General features: G+C 36.7%; 1 protein-coding gene across 3 annotated transcripts in view; it reads right to left on the bottom strand.

Annotated features, from left to right (window-relative positions):
- WDR25 (WD repeat domain 25) overlaps positions 1–22590 on the bottom strand; it is a 66063-nt gene extending 43473 nt beyond the window's left edge. For 2 of the 3 annotated variants that reach the window (XM_054828836.1, XM_054828838.1), the window contains exons 1-2: positions 22196–22420; positions 19661–20436 (exon numbers count right to left, since the gene is read on the bottom strand). In XM_054828836.1, the coding sequence (XP_054684811.1) occupies positions 19661–20377 (717 nt within the window). In that variant the 5' untranslated portion in view covers positions 20378–20436; positions 22196–22420. Of the gene's footprint in view, positions 1–19660; positions 20437–22195; positions 22421–22548 lie in introns of those variants that run through there. The other variant, XM_054828837.1, reaches the window with a different exon arrangement.
- Positions 22591–22631: the final 41 nt, after the last annotated feature.

Genomic DNA, 22631 nt, shown 5'->3' with positions numbered 1-22631 from the left:
CTTACTGTGACCAACAGAAGTCTCGCCTTCTCTTCTAGCTTCCCCCATGTTATAGACAAAAATATTTCACCTTCACATTTATCTCCAGCATGCTGGGACCACTGCGCAGATTCCTGCTCTTCACCTCGGTGTGTCTCTACGCTACAGAGAGAGGTACAGTTTTGGTTTGTTTCCCTAGTTGGTAAAGCCCCCACCAACTGTCTCAGGTTAACTGAGACTTGACTAATTCACAGTAATTTTAGTACAGATGTACAACATCAGCTGTGTCATCCTATTTTCTTTTTAAGTACATTCACTTTTCAAGTGAAGTGATTACAGCGGCTCCTCTTCTCCAAGCAATTTACACAACGTCAACACGCATCATTAGAATACTCAGATTTAATTCTTTTTTTTTTGAGGGAACTCAAGTATCTACATATTAACAGCTTTACATAAAACAAAACTGATTAGCTTTTGTTATTTCTTCTTTGCATATCTATGCAATCCATTAGACAGAAAGGAGCCTGGCATTCATATGACAAATAACAGCAGATTGCAAATATGTTTAATATTTCTCTTTGTAACATAGTTTGGTTCCTATAACATCATTTAGATTGCCCTACGGAATTTCTGTACTTTGTACTTTATAACATTTAATCTCTCTCCTGCAAAATCTTGAAGAACAACCTATTACATAAGTCAACCCAACAGTAAGTTATTGACAATGATGTCATGAAGGCCTTTATCCCAAAGGGCATTGGTGGGTAATTTGCAAATGTAATGTATATCTGATCAGCAGAGAGGGTTTTCTATGTTCGCTTACATTCCTATAATGTAGTACAGTGACAGAGCCAACCTGAAGTTGAACAACAGTTCCTTGACTATATTTTTCATCAATACAAAGCAGAACAGTTTGCATCAAATTTTAAGATTAAGAAAATAACCTTGAAAGAATGGCTAACTATTTCTTTCACATCCTCCAAAAGACTTTGGTAAATATCCTTTTCTTTATTAATACATTAGGGGGCTGTTTACTTTAATAATAGATTCAACAACATTAAACACAGCCTCAATATTAATTTTTAAAAACCACAAGATTTTTTTTTCTTAAAGCTGATAAGCATCTAGAAATTGTGTATTTACTTTACCTGGCTAAGACATGGTAAGAAAAATTACAGCAATTTAAGATACAAGAAGCTGCGCCTTAAAGAGGGATTATTATTACAGTAGTTCAAATGTTTCAAAGCTATTTTCCATATGTAACTTTTTTTTTTAATTTAAACTAGTATTACAGCTCAAGTGAGAACTCCTGCAATAAAAGTGTGGGTGAAAGCATCTATAAATACTCAGAGTTGTACAAGATAAAAAGTATCTACTATATTGCTCTATAGTAATAGTTCAGAAATTAAGTAAAAACTTGCAGAATTATTGTTGTTTTGTCATTATTACTAACTTTCATTTTACAACCAGTATAAGAGCATGCCTTTGAAGCTGGAAATGAAAATAATACTCCATACTAAAAATCTAGAACCAGGTTAAAAACTAGCTTTCTCCTATTTGGACACTGACATGAAACCATGAAGCAACAGCAATGTAGAGTTATCAAGGAGCAGATATGAACAGACTGATACTTACAAACATTGCCTGGCCTAATTAAGTTACTTTTAACTATATAAGCAAATGTAATATTTAGGTATTTGTAAGATTACACACCACAGCCCTTCCCACACATTTTTTTTCCTGAAGACTGATGAACACACTTCATTTTAGCAAGCAATAATGCACAATATTTTATTCTATCAGTATGGGCTGCTTCTGACTACATTCATATAGTGCCAACCTACACGATCATTGCATCAGTGCAGTGGTACCACGAGATGTCCCACTGTTAACCTCACCCCAGAGAAACAACTACCTCGTTCATGAGGGCATCACACCAATCCAGCTCTGCAGCTTCTAGCACCCAAGCTGGCTTGACTGCTCTACACAGTGCAGCACTGAAACATGTACATAAACCCAAAGTAACTTTCGTCACAGGTCCTGGGGTGCTCAACTCCTCGGCACTACCACAATAGAATCTCACATCAAGTAGAATTTGGTTCAGCATTTCTCGTTGTGTGACACACCTAGAGGAAGTGTTACTTCACTGCTCTAAGTACTTCATTGCATTTACTTCACTATCACTGTAGAACTACAGAATGAATGATTTAAAAATTAAAAGTTAAAGTAAATATTTTGGGTTTGGGCTACTTGAAAATTCTAGCAGCATTACAGGCTTCTGCATATTAACAAAAATTTAAGGAGATTAGTGACCAGTTTTGAACATATTTTTCAGGAATATTTAATTCCTATTCAAGCACATAAAAATGAACAATTGCTAAAATAAACAATCATAATGTCAGCAGCTGCATATTAAGTTTTCTGATAAATCAGGTTCTGTACTGAGATACTCAAAAGCAGATTTGTCATCAATCCTTACAAAGAAGAGTTCTTCATGTATAATGGTTGGGAAAAAATTAAGCACTAAGTGTTATTTTGCTTTAACCCATTTGACATAGCAGACATACGGGTGAAAGCTTTTTGACATTCAGGACATTACCATTCAGTTAGAATGGGTCTATGATATTCTCCAAATACTTAAAATCAAAACCAAAATAAAAAAATCAAAAATCACAAGTTGTGAAAAGCCTGTTTTCTCCAAGTCATTCTACAACTGAAAAATTATTGGGAAGTTTCCCCAATGAAGTGCTTACCACTTCCAACAGTATTTTCACCTAACACGTTGAAGACCCTTCCACAATCATACTCATGTTATTATTTCAGTTTCCTATCACTCAGCTTCTTCTCCAGCTGTGTTGCCATCACTAAAATACTTTTACCACTCCAAACAATATTCATCACTTCCTTGGTTATGCCTTCATGTACCTGCAGTTATCTGCACTCCCACTGCACAAAGCACAGATAATTAGTTTAATTAATCTTCATTACTGTTTCTAAAATTTAGTAGCTTTTCTTGCTGTTCTCTGAATTAGCTTTAAATTGCTGTCTGAGAATTCAAACATCTGTTTAGCATGTTGTAAACGCTGTCACAAGTTAAAAACTTTATTGTAAAGCATTTAATGGACATTACAGAAAAAGATTATTATATAAGTTACACATTATTACCAGGATTTCAATGGACACCTCATTCACACAGGTGAATGAAGTGTGCAGGCAAAGAGAATATCCAGCCTGTAAGTATGACTAATAGAGGTTGTCTGTTAATTTAAAGCTCTTTGTATATAAAAAAATATATATACATAAATATATATATACACACACAAGCACATGTAAAGTGTGCTGCTGCAAACAAGGAGACTACCATCGCTGAAGAAAGGTTTATTTTTTAAGGGAAAAAACTTGAAGGGAATCCTTTGACATTTCAATTAAGTTTCTACATGACAGGCAGAGAACAAAGATGGAAGAAGGAAGCTGGAAACTAGAACATAGGGAGGATTTTCTAGGATCTATGAGGGGTTTTTTTAGTTGCAGTGTAAGCTATCTTCAGTTGTATAATGCTCTTTGCCAAGAAAAGTCATCCTTATAGAGAGAAAAAAAACATACTGAGTATAGGTGCTATGACTGAAAAAAACCTTCTGGTATCATCATAAGCCATAGTTCTTCAGCTGAAGATGTCAGCACACCTTTGTAACATCTCATGATGCATCTAGACTGCCAGGCTAATTTGCTACTGCTTCTCTCTTCTTATTCTGCTAAAAAAAAAAAAAAACCACACAAAAAAACCCCAACTGCTTGGGTTTTTTAAAAAAGCAAAAAAAATATTATCTACAGCATGGCTCTGATGTTAAAAACACTGCCCAGATGTAGCGCAGCAAATGGAATGCAATAACTGATTCTCCATGCAGCAATGCTCAAGGTAAAAAGTACAGAGGGCCTAGGCAACAGTAACGCTTTCAGAATGAGTTAACTAAAATCTGGGTTTTATACTGCTAAACCTGTAGAAGCAAAGTACATTTTTCACAGTGGGTAAGAAATTCCAGAAACATAAGCACTACCTTGAGTAATTATTGTTAATTAACTAGCAATGAGGCACTATTTCCAAATGTGACATTTAAAGCACATAATGTGATTGTGAATATTCACAAAGATAATTAAGTTCATCTGCTTCAAGTCCTTGATTTCAGCACATCTGAAAACACCTCTTAAACTATCATTAGACCTGTAATCAAGTATTTTGTTGCTCAGGAAAATTGGATACCTTTGCTTACCTGCTAATATAGTGATATGTGTTCAAATGCAAGTACATGGCTTTTGTTAAGAAACTCTCCCTCAGGCAAAAGCTGAGAAAAGACACACTATTTCTGATTGTTTTCTCAGAAAAGACAGTTAAAAATAAATTTCCCACACCATCAGATGGACACAAAAATAAAAATGACTGAACTTCCTTAATTGAACTCAAGATTTATCACAAGGCTGACATGAGGGATACTTCTTTGAAGTATTCATCACCAAGCCAGGGGTACCACTGCTGTGCGTACTAAGGATACTATCCATGCTAGGTTGTATACTTTCTTCCACCTTGTTTACAGCTAAGTCAAATGCATTACAAAAAAAGAAAAATTCAACCAAATTACAAGGATGAAATACAATATATAATGCAAAAATGTGAAAAATCAGAAAATGCATTGACATGATTCTGTTGGGAAAATGTTACAACCATTAGTGTCTTCAGAGAAGGAAGGAGGCTTTGACATCGACACTGATCTTGGTCTTGAACAAGACTTCTTGGAGAAATTTCCCTGAAAATAGGAAAAAAACTGACCCCAAGAACACGGTGTCAAAACAGTCATGACTTATTATTTTATCCTTTATTCTTTTAAGAGTAAAGAAAGCTTCTTTCCACTAGAAAAGAGATTAATAAATAATGTGCTCCAAGATGGAGAAGAAATATTTAGGAAGCATTCTAAGATATAATAGATTAAGTTATACTTAATCTATTATATTAAGTAATCTATTATATCTATTATTATATTGCTCTCCAATTATTTGACACCGAGGATTTTTAATCAGTCAAAATAACTGTGTGAATAATTGTATGCTATAAGGATGTCCTACTGCTCTGTATCTCTCAACTCAGTTTGCCTAGCAGTTTTATTCTACACCTGAAGAGTCTTTCCTGATACAAGTTTTGTCAAGAATTATGTTTGTAGAAAAAAATAAAGGTGAAATCTTTCTAAAAAAAGAAAAATGAAATGCTCTGAAAAAGTGAGCAGTGCCAAGAAACTCCTGACCTTGTCTCAAAGACAGTTCTTTCTGCTGCCTAGCTGCGTAAGTGCTTGTTTGGTGTTCTGCCTCAAAGGTGCATTGCAAGGACTGGCAACGCCGGCTGCCCAGAGAACAGAGAAAGGTAAGAGACATCCCATGCTGCAGGTCATTAATCCCCAGGTCTGTACCCTGCCTGTAACAGCAGCCAGCTGGACTTTGCTTGGGAGGATGTCATACTTCAAGAAAGCATTGGTCCTTTTCTCACCAGTGAGGGGACAGTACCTGACCCCAAACTGCATACATCTCAGACTCCCAATTCCAACTTTGGGAAGAAGTTCCTCAAGAGATCTACATGCTATCTACCTCCCCCAATATCTGTTTGTTTAAGCTGTAAATGGACTGAGAAAGCAAGAAAAAAATGTTTATAAAGTCTCTGGAGATGAACAACGGTGAGAATTAAGACCATGTTGCTGCACTCCTACTAAAGACACAAGTTCAGATAAAAGTGATCTTCAACCAAACTAGTCAATAACATCACAACTGTAGCTCTCCAACAAGGGCTCAAAGCACTCAAGGCATGTTTCAGGAAAAAACAACCTACTAAGGCTTATCCAAAGAAAGAAATACAGTGGAGTAGAACTTCGTATAGATCTTTCTTGTCCCTCTCTTTATTCTGTATAACACCAAAAATACACTTCCTTACAGTAAAAATTCAGTAATAGTCACTTTTGGAAAGTTTCATGAGAACTACTTCTGTTCCCATATAAAGTGGTCAGCAGAATAAAATGGGCAGTGGGAGGTTACATTGCACTAACTGTACCAAATGTAAAAGGTTAGCCCTACAGCAAGCCAGGTCTGCCAAACAGGCATTAAGTGAAGGCCATGTGCTATGGTCCGTGTCCTCAAAGCTACTTCAGATTTTAACCCCCCAGAGCAGCTGGGGACTCTCCAAGGGGAACTGCTTTTTAGAACAATACAACCAGGGAATAGAAAGAACAAATAAGAAGCAAAACCACGTTGATAGTATTGTTCTCCTATTTCTGTGGAAGTATGACAAGATAATGCCTTTGACATTTCAAGGGAATAAATGTGTGTGTTTCTGATGCTCATCACTGAATTTACAGCAAATTAAGAGGAAAGCAAATTTTTAAAACATGTGTTTTGAATGAATTCATCTGCTCTACAGAGATAGTATGATGGTGTTAGACCATACACACAACCCAACATGTAGACTATTCATGCTATTTTCTTGAACCATTTTAAAATCCAAATTAAGTATTCTCTGAATTACTGCAGAGATTCATACTAAAGGAGCCTAGAATTCAACTTCCTATGTATTAGGTACATACATACAGCAGAAATTCTCAGCCAAAATATCAAGTAAGAGTTACAAGAACAGTTGAGGCAGAGCAGACCAAACAGTAAGATTCATACGATCAGAGACTTCATCTGATATTTTAGTCATCTGTATCAATCAATCTTTTTTTAGCTAATTCCCACTATTTGCAAAAGAGGTATGCTTACCAAATGTTGAATAATAAGGCAAGCTGCCAAAAAGAAAAAAAAAAAAGAAAAAAGAGAACCACCTATAAAAAAAATTGTTTTTCACTGTGAAGACAGGCAACCTTTACATTATTAGCAAAGGTCACACAAAAAGGCAACTTGTAAATAAGTATATACATATACACACACACACACACACGGTAAAAGATACTTAAAATCATTGGTTATCAGTGACTCTGTCTCAACAGCAAAGCGTTTCTGCCATCGATTACCATCTTTTCATGTAGTGTGTTCTTTATTGTGCAGAAAGATTCTGGAATAATCATGCCTGAAGCAAAGCACAAATTTTCCATAAAGCACTGACTCTAAGGAAGATGCTCATACACATCACATTTTCAGACAGCTAAAAGTTATGAGTGTGACTAGGTTTTTTTGTACCTACAAAATAGCGATTGTACATTCATGCTGGGCAGACAGTGCAAGAGAAGTAACATCCCACACACACTAAGATAAAGGAAAGAATTCCCACCTATTTTACAGTTAACCTTTAAGTGTTTTGTGACTAATCACTGTAATATGGCTAACCCTGTGGATGTACCTTAAATGGTAAGTTCCTGGAAAATGAAGAAATGAAAAGAAGTTACAATATACTTATAAATGAGTTATCGATTTAAGCTATGGTTTGTTGTACAATATGAAAAAAACAAAATTATTTTAGCAGAAGGCAAAGCCAAACATGGCAAAGATACTTCAATCCCCACCCCAGTTCTATACTACATATATTGAAATTTTGGCTTGACAAAAAGGAATACACAAAAATTTACATCAGATAATTTATCTACTTCATACACAGTATTAGGCATATTTGGGATGACATGGTTAAAGCAGAGCAGTTTGATGCACATATTCAAGTAATTCAAGAGAAACCAATACATAATGACAGGTAGCTATTAAGAACTACTTTAAAAACACTAAATTTTCTACTGCTGAACCTATATGGGAGAAGAATAACATGGCATAAATTTGGCAGTTTCTCATCGACTTCACAGTGTAATAGTAGTGTGTAAAAATGATATAAAGGTGTTCAGAACACCTCAAAGTACAATCACAGTAGTGGTTACTAGTAGTTAGTATTCATGCCCAAAAAACACTTAAGCAATCAATATCTTACCAGCAGGCAAAGGACCAGAACTTCAAATGTATTACAACTCCCCAGGAGATAATTAGCTAAATTACTGTAGCCATTTATTAAATAACCTGATTTTTCCCTTCACCTCTATGTATCATATTCATTAGCATCAATCACTTCCCCAAGTCATGTACATTTATGCGCTCTTAAAAGTGGGGATTCCTTATAAGTGTTAAGCACCTCAATTTCAGATTTATAGCACTTCAGAGACAAATTGTTTTAAGTGTCCTCAATTCCTACAGGTAACTAAAGACTGGATAGATACTTTCACAAAAACATATCCCACCGATACTTGCATCCCACCGATTTTGAACCCCCACTACTAGAGTAAGAAACACTGTTCTATTCAGACCATAAGTTCAGTCTCAGCAACTGTACACCCCAGCTTCCGAAACACTGCGCACCCATTTGCTGTTGACCTACAATCTATTTCTGAAAACAGCAGGGAGAAAACCAACACTGACCAACTCTCTTAAGATTTGGGGGGATGGGAAGGGGTTCCCTTTAGGCTTCAGTTAAACAGTGGCTATCAAAATTCAAAACATATCTATTTGTTCTTCAATATTATACTTTTTTTAATATAAAATTGTGAATCAGCTAAGGCCACTCATGTACTTTACAGCTTTATATTGATATATGTACATATATAAATTCAGATAGCCATCTCCTCTATTAATGCAGTCAATAAAACAAGCACAAACACAACCAATTAAAAGGAGCAATTTAAGCTGTCTCATTTTTGCACATTATCCAGTGGCAGAAGTTGACACAGCTATGGACAAGCTCCACCAACCCAACCATCAGATGAGTGGCGGGTGTTCTACAGCACAACACAGCCGGATACACTGTAAGCAGGTGCATGACTGGCAATATTTGTGCAACAGCACAGAGTAACACATCGCTACCAATGTTCTAAAAATAATGGTAAATAGTTGTACAAACTTCTCTCTGTAAGAAATAATCCAAATTTATGGGCAAATTCTGTCCCATTCCCAACATTAACCAGGTGGCTTACTTATTTTAAGTAGTATTGCAGCCTTATTGCCACACTGATTTGAAGTAACATCTAACTATGAGCAGCAGTATACAGTTAGTGATTTAGAACAGCTATCTGAAAACCTAGGTTTTAATGAATCTCACATTCATTTACTGATGAGCCTGGGCAAGTAACATTTTCTTTACAGCTCTTCATTCTTTCAACTAAAAAATAAATTGTTTATTATTCCCAAGGCTATTGAGAATGTTAATAACCGGGGCGGGGGGAAGATGACAAATCCTAGGCTATGGAAAATACAGATGCAATCCTAAGCCCACTGATGTCAGTGACATAACCCAGTCTTAAACATGAGCAAAACTAGGTATTTAATTATGAAAATAAACTATTAATTATGTCAAGCAGCTATGTGTTTTGCTGGCAATGAGGCTATTCGTAACTAGTACTATTTCAATACTAGCAAGCAGAGTAAGATTGAACTACCTAATTAATTTTAATTTCTTCTGTATTGTTAACATAGTAATAACTTTAACATATTTGCCAAGCTTTAACATGTCTATAATGACTATGTCATCCCTAACCACCTGCATCCCTAATAAGCCATCCTTTGCATAGAGAACCAGCTTTGTCCCTTCCTCAGTATAACAACATATAATTCCAGCCACCAGTCACAATGTTCAGAATGAGAAAAATTCTTTAAATGAGGAAGACAATCTGAAAAAAGACAAGAAGACTAGAGAACAGGATGAATTCCAAAATCTGACTTGAGAAAGCGAGGTGTTACACAGTTGGCACATGCACAACATACAAGCACATGCAGTCTTTACTATCTGTCACGCTCAATATCTTTAATCCATTAACCAACTGAAACATTTGGGAAAGGTAGAAGTTTCTATAACTACATATTCAGATGTGTCCTAGAAGAAAATCTGCAGTTTTATTGAAATAAATAATTTTTAAAAAGCCTCTACAAGTACACTGAAGGCAAAGCTCAGTCATAATATCGTAACCAGCCAGTCAGCCAGCACGTACGTACTGGAAGACAAATCAAACACAGTTCCAGACTCAGACTAGGCACAAAAAGCTTTTTCTTTGAAGAGGGAGGGTTACTGCAATGAAACATGATATGTATGATAAAGGATGGTAAGTCATTAGCTCCATAGTAGTGAAACAAGTTCTCTAAAGAACAAGGGGTTTATTAATGTTTCCCCTTTAAATTAAAGGGAATCTATAACTAACAGTTGTCTTTATAGCACAAATATATAGGAAAATGTCATTAAAGTTCTTTCTAACAGGCTTCATCTAATGATCAAATGTCAGCAATCTTTGGTACATTCACTGATATTATGACCTTAAAGATGAAGCTATTTCACACATGCTAAAAATAAAATCTACTTAAAAAAAGCAAGGACATGAACATACTGAAAAGAATAGAAACTTCAGGCAAATTGTTTCTACTCCTGATGCTGGATAAATCCTACACAAGTAACCTCTCTACAGAACCTGAAAAAGTAGAGCAAAGCTTCTCAAAAATTTGTTTCCTTGACAACATCGACAGACCAAGAGAGGTAAGGAATCGAAGTCATAAGATGCCTTGTAGCTTTGTTAGCAGATTATTTTTTTTAAATATAGAGCAGTATGTGAGGTGCATCTATAAAGCTAGAGTTCTAGAAAAGAAGCAAAGTTAGACAGGTGTTATGTATATTTTTAAACAGTAAAAATATTCAGAATTTCTCAACTGATAAATAAATTGAGATACTCCCGGAATGTATTACAGTAACTTCAGAACTTAAAACTACTGTAGCTCCATTTTTTCCAAGCATCAAAACCTTGACTTTTTCACCAGCAACCTTACTGAAGCATCCAGGAGGGGGATACCACCACCACCACCACCACCACCACTGCACATTTCTCCTATCTCAGGTGACATTCTGATGTTCAGCTCCACAGCAGCTGCCCACAGAGACCCTATGCATAATTGCAGGGCTTAATTTATGACATCATCAGTTAAGCTTCATTAGAGACACTACTTCATTGACATCTCTAGCCCTGACTTTTTCTTTCCTAGTAGGCTGGCTATGCTAGGGGGAGGACAAGGTTGCTTATTTCTCTGCTGCAGGCTACTTAAGAGACACTTAGTAAACAGCTGGAAGAGTTCTCAGTAGAAAGGAAGTGCAGAACTCAGCCATTCCAGACAGATGGGTTTCTAAGAAAAAAGTCAGATAAACACTTAATATTCTTGATATTTCTGTAAGTATGACACAAGTAATCGAAACTCTTTTTAGGTAACATGAGGAAACAGAATCCTTTCTTCCAGTCATTGTTAAGGATATCCAAAAGTCACCCTCCATCCTTTTGGATTTCTGCAGAAAGGTAGGTTTGTGAAATAACATTGTCAAAACAGCCATGCCCCCTGTGCATCTCACCTGTGGCCACTTTGCACCTATTCGTCAATGTCAACCAAATTTCACAGAGGTCTCAGGTTTTTCCCCTCAAGATTTAATCAAGCTACACAGCCGAATGTCATGGTTTAGCCCCAGCTGGCAGCTAAGTGCTATCCAGCCACTAGCTCACCCCTCTGTCCTGGTGGGATGGGGAGGGGAATTGGAAGAAAAAGGTAAAACGCGTGGGTTGGGATAAAGACAGTTTACTGGGACAGCAAAAGGAGATGGAAATAACAACCACGGTACTTCTAACAGAATATGCAAAATGGGTGATACACAATGTAATTTGCTCACCACCCAAAACCTGATGTCCAGCCCCCCATCAGCTTCCCGCTTATATACTGAGCATGACGCCATGGTATGGAATATCCCTTTGACTAGTTTGGGTCAGCTGTCCTCACTGTGTCCTCTCCCAGCTTCTGGTGAAAATTAACTCTATCCCAGACAAAAAACAGAACAATGAATAATAGGGAAAGACACTGCCAAAGCCCCTAAGGAGAGAGAAATTGAAGAGGATCTACAGCCAGCCAGCCTCAAGACACAGCCAGGCTCCATTAATTCCTCTGCTCTTAGAAGAACTTTATTTTCTGATTTTTTTTTTTTAAATAATTCCCAATTTGGGGAGGAAACACAAGCATATTAGCTATGTCATGAAATATCCACATCTTTTTCCCGCTTTTCTCTCCCATAGCCACATCCTCTAACATGGCCATAAACCAGTCAAAAATGCTTTGCAAGACAACCTGGGGTACTACTTTAGTATTTTTAAGGAGATCCTAACTCAAGAGACATTTCCAAGTATAAAGAAAAACTAATGCCCTTACAGAACAGAAAACCTAACCCAGAAGCTGAGAGGTTCACTGCAGTTTTGCCCCCCCCTTTTTTTTTAAATGTCAGTTTTCAAGCAAGTGTTAAGATAAATTCTAATCCAAAGTAGCACTGAATTTAGTTCTTGTCAGTGAAGAAGGAAAGAAAACAATGGCCTATTAAACAGTGTAGAGATCAGGATGGTGCTATTTATACTCAAAGAAACATACGCCTTTGAAAAAAATCCTTTGAGGCACAAGAGTGTGTCAACTACTAAGAACATAAAAACTATACAAGTCATCCCCAGCTGTGGATTCTGAGAAAGTGAACAAAGGCATTACAAGGATTTCTGTTTCCTTGACAACAGCATTGCTGGAAACAAGAAAATAATTAAAAAAATACATCTCTATGTAACCGTGATCTCTAAACGTATCTAGGTATTAACATACCAAATGTGGAACAACCCTTACCCACACATACCTTTGTGATGAAGAGACCAAAATCCACCACTTTTCATGAACTGTTCTTTGCTGACTTGTGTTAATGGCTTTTGCAGAACAATTGTGTGAGAGCTGGCTATTACATCCTGACCTGTATATCATCTAGGCATAAGCACAGTCAAGCTTTCATTGATGGTCAAGCACATTCCTTCCTGCATGATGTTCCTTTTCTTACAAAATAAGCATTATGGAGAATACTTCCCTTTGAAGTGTATGAAATAATTTTGTTAGAAAAAGATCAAGGTATACAAAGAATCCCTTCCAGTACTCAGGTGACTGGTATTACTATGCATATAACTATCAAATAATAAGTGTACTTCCATCTTAATCAGCAAGCTTAAAGTCCTTGGAAAAAAAATACATAGTTCTACACAGACAAAGTAAGAAGATCAGAACAAGGCATCATACAAAAAAATCAGGTTCAGTATTTCAGAATAGCCTCTTCAACAAGAAAACGTCAATGATTTTTTCACGTCCAGGTAAGCAGCACGCATTCTCCAGAATATGATCGTTTCTTTGCCACTTCCAAGATAATGGTGAGAATTTGTTATTTTTAAAATACGGTATTAAAATTATACCAATCTCAGAGATCTTTTTTAAAACATTCCAGTTAAAGTTGAATATATATATTAAATAGAATGACTCCCTAAATTCTTATCTTATGCATCAGCTACAGTGAAAGGAGTATTGTCACAATTAGATTTTAAAAATGAGTATAAGAATTGCAATACTTGGGGTACTAGCAGAACAATACCTAATACTGCTTAGTGAACAGTTTGAATCTAGCCTAGCAGTAACAGGACTGTAGCCATCAGACAGCTACACATGAGTTTACAGGAAATATGCTGGCAGCTTAAATTCATTCCCTCATAAACAGACATGAATGTGACAGAACAAGAAGAAACAGCTGCCTGTTTCAAGTGAATTGTGTGCAGAATGGTTGAAAACAGAAATATTAGTTTGTTACTCTGAGGCAGGGTAATGGCAGTATCTAGGAAATCTGTATTGCTACCATCAGTGCTGCACACATTATATGGATGAATGGAGGCTATCATGTTCCATCACTTTCAGTCTGATACAACAAGATCAAGACTAACAAATTCCTGGAATATACTACTATGCTATCTTTCTCCTGACAAACACACAACCACAAAAGAATAAAAGGTTTTGAAAATATGAATAAAAATGGTATTCTTCTGTTACTTGACACATTCCAAGAAGCAAAATCCATTCATTAAATTTGACCAGTATGAGTAATATACCACTCCAGATCTAATGATCACAAGAGAATCTCATAAGACTGGAGAAGTATCTGGAAGAGATCTCTTGAGATAGCATGTTACAAAGATGAACTAATTTGGAGCTCAGAAATCCCCTGACTTGAAAACAAGGAGAAACCAGAAGATGGCTTAAAGGCACCATAAACCTTTGACTTGTTCTTTTTCTCTAGGCATCTACTTATGGACCCTACTAGAGACTGACCACTGGGCTAGGCAGAGCCTTGGTCTGAACCAGTCTGGCTGTTCTGGCATTCTTAATCATGAGAAGTGGGCAACACTTCTGTTCAACAGGCTGACAATTAAACTAATTTTAAAAAATTTCTTTCCTTGTATAGATTCAGCTGTGACTAAATGGAGATACGGTTCAACTAGGCAAGTAGGGAACAAAATAAGAAAAACTTCCAACAACGTGTTACAAGTCATCCCACCAAAGTGCTATTAATATACATTTTGCATACTGAAGAATCACAGTACTTTCTTTCCTTGATCCTGTTCATCAATGGAGGGTGAAAATGCCGAAAATGAAGAAATACTTTGCAACAAATAGAATACCTGCTATGATGCTCTAAATAGAAAGCCAGGAACACAGAAGTAAAGTTTACAGATTATTATAATATAAAGATGTTACATTGCGTTAATTTTAAGACAAAATAGGAAATACAGGATAATGGTATGGGAGGCTTGAAGTTAAGAACTGTTAAAAAGCTAAGTCCAGCCTAAGTAACCAGAGAAAACATTTACATCTCTGTGGCTCTATGCAATTACAAGGTCTTCCAAATAAAAAACACGAACAATATGAATGCTGTAGAGTGGTTTCTGCAATAGGTAAACATGTATTTCAAGAGACAACTTTTTATCTACCCTGTTAACTAAGGTAAACAGCTGTATTCAATGGTAATCTGTGATTTTTGGATTCTATATTTCAGGTTCTAAACCAGAAATACCTAAACAAGGTCTAATGTTCAGAAAATGTTGAATATCTACACTAAGGAAACTAGGCACCTTTAATAATGGTGCTGAGTCTCAAAATTTATGCAAAAATCCTAGATGAGATATTAAAAACACAAACACTATTTCGGTGTTTAAGTAGGCAATACCAAAAATGGCAGTAGTAGCCTAAATTTCATTTACAGTATCTATTCAAACAGAAGGTAGAGAAGAAGTGTTATCCAAAGAAAATTAAATTTAATCAGTTCAGACAATCATGTTTCACTATCCTTAAAATACATACTTAAACTAGAAATATAAGCCACTGATAATATATTTAGAATGTAATAGTGAAGAAGAGCACTGCCACAGTAAGAGCTCCCGACAATACCTTCCCTAACTTGAATCAGGTTTCCTGCCTCTTTCTCCAGCTACCTAGGCTGGAAGTACTATCAGCTTCCCCTTCCAAAAGGGAAACTCAAAATCCTAAGAAAACAGAGGGTAAAAGACTTGCCAAAGCCTAAATCTAAGCTCTTTTTTTTTTTTTCTTTCTCCATTCCTTACAAATTTAAAATGTAGCATGAAATATTCTTCTATTAACGCTCCAGATCTGAAGAACTACGGGTAATTAATCTGCAATAGGTATCACTTCCCATATGAGGTTCTATCTTACTTTCAGGTCTCTGTGAAGTTTTCTTATACGTTTTGCAACACATGCATAAACTTTTAATTTTGGTTTTTCAACGCACAACATGGAGGCAAACGTTAGTCTCCCAGTCTAGAGGCACAGTTTATTCACCATCCCTTTCTAAGATGCTGAGGAGCCCCATCTGCTGGTAGAAGTGCTACTCCAGAGAATTACACCTCTGAGTTGATAAATGATTTTTTTTTCAACTGTACCACTTGATAAGTGTTTAATTTTTTTTAAAATGCAGCCATACACAAAAAATTAAGAGCAAATACGTTTAATGAAAAGTATAAAATCCTCTGAAACAGTGCATTCCTTGCTAAATATGCAAGATATTTACACAAACTGCTTCAGATCTTTCCTACACTAGGCTGTTCTTCAGTTAACACAAACTGAAAACATCAACTCATTTTTTGCAAACATTTTAGTATGACTTACACTGATTCACAAAGAAGATGGTAAAGTGCACATTGGTTAATCTGGGAGAACATAAAAGGAAGACTGTTCTTTTTCACTGATTTAAACAGGATACATAGACACACTTAAAAAGTAAGAAACCACATAACCAGTTATATATATACATTTTAGATATATCCCTGTGTGATACGAATGATTTAGTCATAGTAATTTAGATGGGAATAAAGAAATTAAGATCGCTAAACCAAGCATTTCTTCCTTCTCCATGCCAATAACCAACCAAATAAATCTCTTCCCCCATTTACAAAGGCACGTAGTGATAGGACAAGGGGTAATGACCTTAAACTGAAAAAAGGTAGATTTAGATTAGGTATTAGGAAGAAATTCTTCTCTATGAGGGTGGTGAAACACTGGAACAGGTTGCCCAGAGAGGTTGTGGATGCCCCATCCCTGGAAGTGTTCAAGGCCAGGCTGGATGGGGCTTTGGGCAACCTGGTCTGGTGGAGGGTGTCCCTACCCATGGCAGGGGGGTTGGAACTAGATGATCTTTGAGGTCCCTTTCAACCCAAACCATTCCATGATATGATGTATAATTCAATTCTATTCTATGATATAAAAAAAAGAAAATCCTTTCCCAGAAAGCGAAATTCTTAGTTTATGATGAAAAAATTAAGAGAAAAATATTTAAGCACCTAAGAAGAGATGAAAGATGCAAGCTGTTTGACTAAATACTACAAAACCTGCATACAACTGTAGATGTTTTGATTTAAGCACAATCAGATCTGCTTAGACAGAACTCTAAATTCTGAGAAATCTCCACTAATATTGGGGTCTTCAAAAGATAAATGTCTTAATGTACAGGCTGAATGTAAGGACTGAATCCAAGATATTTACACATAAATATATTCAGTCACTGAAAGTACAGATCATACAGGGATTTTAGGCTTCTAAGTGTCCTTTGAGTTTTAACCAAATCAGATGTTCAAAGTAAATAATGCAAACATCCCAAGTGTCTGCTTATTCCCATTAAAGGGAAAGAGAACACATTGCCACTGCCTGGATTTAAACTAGCAATTCAAAGCAGGTGGTTCTGGAAGAAAACAACAAAGAAGGTAAGCTGTGGGAAGGTAGAGGATTGGAAAAAAATTAGTACATCTACATCTGCATTTTCAATCAGTTGTTTTATGCTTACACCAGAAAATGGAGAACTTCAGGCAATGGTAGACAGCCAAAAAATCCCCAGAAAATAAACTACTGGTGTTGTGGTCATTCGAGATTTATGGGCTCATGACCCTAGAAAGTTAGTGAAATTAATTTCATAACATCAAGTCCATCCTTAATCTAACCGTGCCCTCTACTGGCCTGAAAGGTACTTGTGTGAAGGTGCAAACGGGAGATGCTACCGCTCATACCATTACGGGCTTCCAGTTCATTAAGAAATAACAGTAAGAAGCATTTGTAGGTATTTCTCTACAGGCTACCTGCCAAAATACAGAAGTGTGTTTTAATATACCTTGTAACAGTTACATTTTTACTTTATTAATGTTTTAGACTCGCACACTCTGAAGTGTTGCCAGCATTAACATACCCTATTTATATTGAACTTCCAAGGTTTGGGGCATCTCAAGCAATTAGATTTCTTCAAAAACCAGCTTTACTGTTAAAAAACTGCTCCCAGTCTGGAGTGGGAACACTGCTTTAGAAAATAATCTTTCTTTCTGCTTAGAAGACAAAACAGACAGGATATTATTTCCATTTTTTAATAATTTTACATTACAGTAACAACTTTGATTTTAGATTGTTTTACCAAATTTAATACATCCATAACTTCACTCATCAGTAAAATGAGGCTCTGGGATAGTAAACAAACATTAAGCATATGGTGTGACAGGTTAAGACAAAAAGTCAGATTCCGACATATTGAAGTCAGAGGTGCATATAGTTTTGTACAACCCAAATTTAAATCGCTGCTTGCCAAAAACATCCCTCAGCACTTTTTGCATATCTTGGTCTTTTCCTTCTAAGTCTGTTCTTCAAGTAGCAGCCAAGATTTAACTTATTCAATATATTAAAGAACACTTTAATAAAGTGTTAAAAAACAAAGGTACTTTTTTCCTCCATTTAATCTTTAAGACAAAGATGCTAAAAAAAAAAAAAGCTTTGGAAAGAAGATTAAGGAAGAGTTACATACAGTTCAAAGTATTCAGACTTTGATGGTATGATAGGTTACACTGACTACAGAACCAGTGAAGTTGTTATAACTTAAGAGAATAAAAGATAAGCAATCGAGAGTAGTAAATTTTATTCATGCTGTAGATCTGGGGTTTTCTCTTTGGTGAGCACCAGTGCTTTAATAGACATTAAGGAGAAAAAAGCAAAAACTCTGTCCAAGATTTAAGAGCATCACTGCTTCAAAGATGCAAAGTCAGCACATATTTCACAAAGCCCCATGGCAAAACTGGGGAGAGAGGAAAGGAACGAAAAAACTTCTAAGGTAAGAAAAATCATACAAAAGCCAAACTAAATGAAACTCAATTCTTCACTACAGATTAAACAGCAAGAGTAAAACAAACAAAAAAAAACGCACACTCAATTTTAATAAGAGAATTTAAGAATATTTTTTCCTACATGAAATCAGAATTCAAATTCTGTTTTAAAGTTCCCTCCTCTCCTTTGGTTTTAGAAGTATGCTGATACAAAAGGTGTTCTCTTGCCTCTTTACTTAGTAAGTTTTACTTAAAGCCCTAAATTTTAGAACCAAGTTTTAAAATAATTGTGCCTGCTATGTTAAATACATGTTAGATACAATAAAGTATGCCTTCCACCAAAAAAAACACTTTCTGTGCACTCTTATCAAAACTATGTTCCTGTGTAAACCCACTTCCGAACACTATTATTTAAACCCAGAGGTGGCATTAGCCCTATATGTGGGAAAGCATACACGTAAAATATTTTTTTTACCCATTGTTAAAATAAAAGTAAGACTCATCGGACTGACTAAATTAACAAACAAAGAACTGAAGCCAAATTCACTAAATCTAGAAGGAAAATACATTTTAATTATTGAGCAATTAACCCTTGAAACAAACTTAAAGCTGGAAGACTCCTTAAATCATAACAGGACACCTTTCTGGGATGCAAGACCTGCCACACTAGTTCAGATGAAAAATCCATCTGGACTGACATACCTCCTCCAGCAGCAGTCACTTAGGCCTATCAGAAAGGTAAAGTTCCTCAAAATACTATTCCAGTGTTGGCAGTCAGTTGTTTAATGACTTAAGGCAGAATCTGTATCCAAACCATAGTGCTTATGGCCACTGTGACAGTAAAGTAGGAAATAATGAAAACCTAACATTAATACAGATTACGAGAAATGACCTAGTAGAAACCTAACTTCTTCAGTTAAGATCTAAAAGACTGACATGTCTAATACAAAAAAAAACCCACATTCCAAAATAATGAAACTGTTTCATCACACATAATGAAACTGTAGGTGTAGTGAAGGATTAGGCTGCAAGCTCATAATAGTGTTAATTCTTCTTGAATTCCGAATACTTTGGAACTGTTAAACACACACAAGCAAGGATGTTATTCCCACAATATCATTGTTTAATACAGTATTTTTAAGTTTGAAGATTGGTCAGCAAAGCATTTTGTTTTACATTACCTTGACTGTTTTGTCCATAGAAGCTGAGAGAAGCATGTGACTTTGTTGTCGTACAGGACACCACTGGATTTCATTAACAGGGCCGCTGTGTTTAGACATGCAAAATATTAAGTTTTTGGGGACTTCAGTTAATTTATATTTGGATCCCAAATATGGCTTAATTAACTCAGAGATCTTTCTCGAAGTCTGCTCTCCTGATATACCCAGTTTAACATCACAATCTGAGCTATTTTTCTGATCAGATTCCTTTTTTTCAGGCATACTGGAATTTTCTTGACGCAATCTTTTAGGGATATATGGTCTAATTCCTTTTATGGCAGTAGTACTGTCTGTATGTGTTCTCTTCTGGGAAACGACATTTCCAGAGTTTGTTGAAGAGCTTGATATCTGTTCATGGTTTTTGTAGGACATACATAATGCAGTATGGCCAGAGTACGCTCTCCTACAATAAGGAGACGTCAAATGAGTGTTATTATTCTGTGCATAATGCTCAGGAGGATCTTCATAAACAGTGCTTGTGCCAGAACTGTCAGTGTTATCAGTAGGCTGCATTTCGTATGTAGATTTTGTACCCAAACTACCAGGTGCAAAGTACTGAACACGATCCACAGAAGGACTCAGAAGGCTGGTTTGTCTGCTAGGAGTATTGGGGACTTCAGTCTTTTCAGTTTCTGCCTCAGAGTCTGAATCATCATAGGCAACCAGTGACAAACTCATTATGGCCGGACACAGCAAACTCCAGAAATCTCAGTGCTGGAATCCTCCAAAGTGATGATCTACAATAAAGAATTGAGTATTCAGAGCACAATTTATTACAGAGTCTACAATCTGAGTAACTTCAGGATATAAATGTGCTTTTCTTAAAAAAAAAAAATCCATAACGTTTATTCCTGTTTATTAATGGAATTTATTCCTCTATTACGACACATTTGTATATTCAATTATGCAACACCATTTGCCTCCAAGCACTTTGCATACATTTTTAATGCATTGCAGAGATGCATTTGCATACCACAAAACAATGAAAATGGGCATGAAAAGGAAAACAAACTTGCAACATAAGTACTGCAAATCAGTTTAACCTTAGTTGCAGTAGCACTTCCCACACACGCACGCACACAAAAGAGGGTAATTAATTATGCAATGTTTTGGTATGTACATTTATAAGAATACAAATACCACAACTATTTTGGAGTCAGTCTAACAGTATCTATTTCTTAACAGTACAGATGACTTGAAAGAAATGCGAAGGGCTTCAACTGGCAACTGAAAAAGTAAATACATTTTTGACCCATTCAGCAGTCTTGCAGTATGAGGAAATTTTCCACCTATATAGTGGTCAGTGAAGAAGCTGCCCTCAAAAGTATCTTCATTAAAATGAGAATGCTGTATGAAAGTCGGTATCTACGTAAACATTTGCAGAATCGATGCCACAAATGCAGGTCCTGCAAATAACTACTTCAGGACTACTACACTGGAACTTGCAAAGATCAGTCATTTAACTTCAGCATTAGTTCTATTTGAATTAAAAGCAGCATGCTTCATTTAACCTACAGAAGTATTACATTACAGGCTGTGGTCTGTATTCTGTAATGAAACTTCGAAGCACAGATCCAGAAGACAGGTCCCCATTAAGACATGTGCATTCATCACCACAGATCCTTTCCAAGATAAGTGATGGAGACGTTTAACTGGAACAAGGTGACTAACATTTTAGCACATAAAAGCATCAAGATCTCCCTCTAGAGGACACTTTGTCTTTATCTGAAGTTTATGACAGCTGTAAGTGACAGCAATTAAGAGCAAGGAAAAATTCCTTTTTTTAATAACACAGCTTCATTTATTAAACCAGCATTTCACTTAAACAGTGTCAAGGAAAAAAATTAAGTAGTGTTTCAGGAAAACTTAACTAACAAATCAATTCAAAAACAGTAAATTGAAGTTTTTTGCAGTAAACTGAAACCTCTTATCAAATAAATAGTAAATTTAAAGAACTGCATTTCAATAATTGCAACAAGTGGTTACTACTTGCATTGCAGTGCTGAAAACAGGCCCCAGCCAAAATGCATCATGTTCAAAGAGCAATTACAGTAAGAAGTTGACCTCTGGCTGGAAGCTATTAATGAAAATACACAAGTAGATTGGAGTAGACTTTCAAAGTTACTCTAATGTAAAAAAAAAAAAAAAAGAAAATTTAAGCTGAGATTCAGAGGTAAGTGCAAGATGGTGCCTCACACACACCAGGTTAAAAAAGTTTCCTATGGGATATTGGAAAGAAACTGCCCCAGTACATCTGGTCACCATAAACCCATCCCATCACACACATCACCCATAGCCTAAGGTTTTTTGCAAAAACAAAGCATCTGTCACCTTAAGACTTCCCATTCAACTTCTGCCTTTACAGAAACACCACCCCAAAGTTTCTAATGCTGCCCCAACTAAAGAAAAACGCAGGGGAAACACCCACAATGGGCTTCATTGGAAACACACTGTAACTAGATCGCGACTTTATTAGCGACAGGATTTACAACGTACCAAGCTAACGGGGAAACTTACACAACTTTCGTTCTCCGTTGGGTTTGGCACCAGCGATGTGCCTGCGCGCATTCAACCCAGGGGCGCCCAGCCGCACCGGCACGGCACCGCACGCGCGCTGCCTGACTGCGAGCGCCGACACGGCGCTGAGAGGGGTCCCCGCGCCACCCTGGCACCGGAGCCGCTGCCGCTCCCCGCACGCACGCACGCACGCACTCTCCTTCTCCTTCTTTCTCCTTCTCCTCCTCCTCCCACCCCCGGGGCACCGAGGCCACTCGTAGGGCCGAGGCCGCCTCCACCCCCGCGTCGCCGTCACCGCGTTCCGCCAGAACCTCCCCCCGCCCCGCAGATACCTGCGCCGCACAGCCGCCACCGGCAGCGCAAACCGGAACTCACTGGCAGCGGCTACTGTGTTAAAAACGCGCCGGGTGGAAAC

This window comes from Grus americana, chromosome 5 (assembly GCF_028858705.1).
Source record: "Grus americana isolate bGruAme1 chromosome 5, bGruAme1.mat, whole genome shotgun sequence".
In the NCBI taxonomy this organism is placed as follows: domain Eukaryota; kingdom Metazoa; phylum Chordata; class Aves; order Gruiformes; family Gruidae; genus Grus; species Grus americana.
The sequence above is the reverse complement of the archived record's forward strand: the minus strand, read 5'-3'. Positions and strand labels throughout refer to the sequence as shown.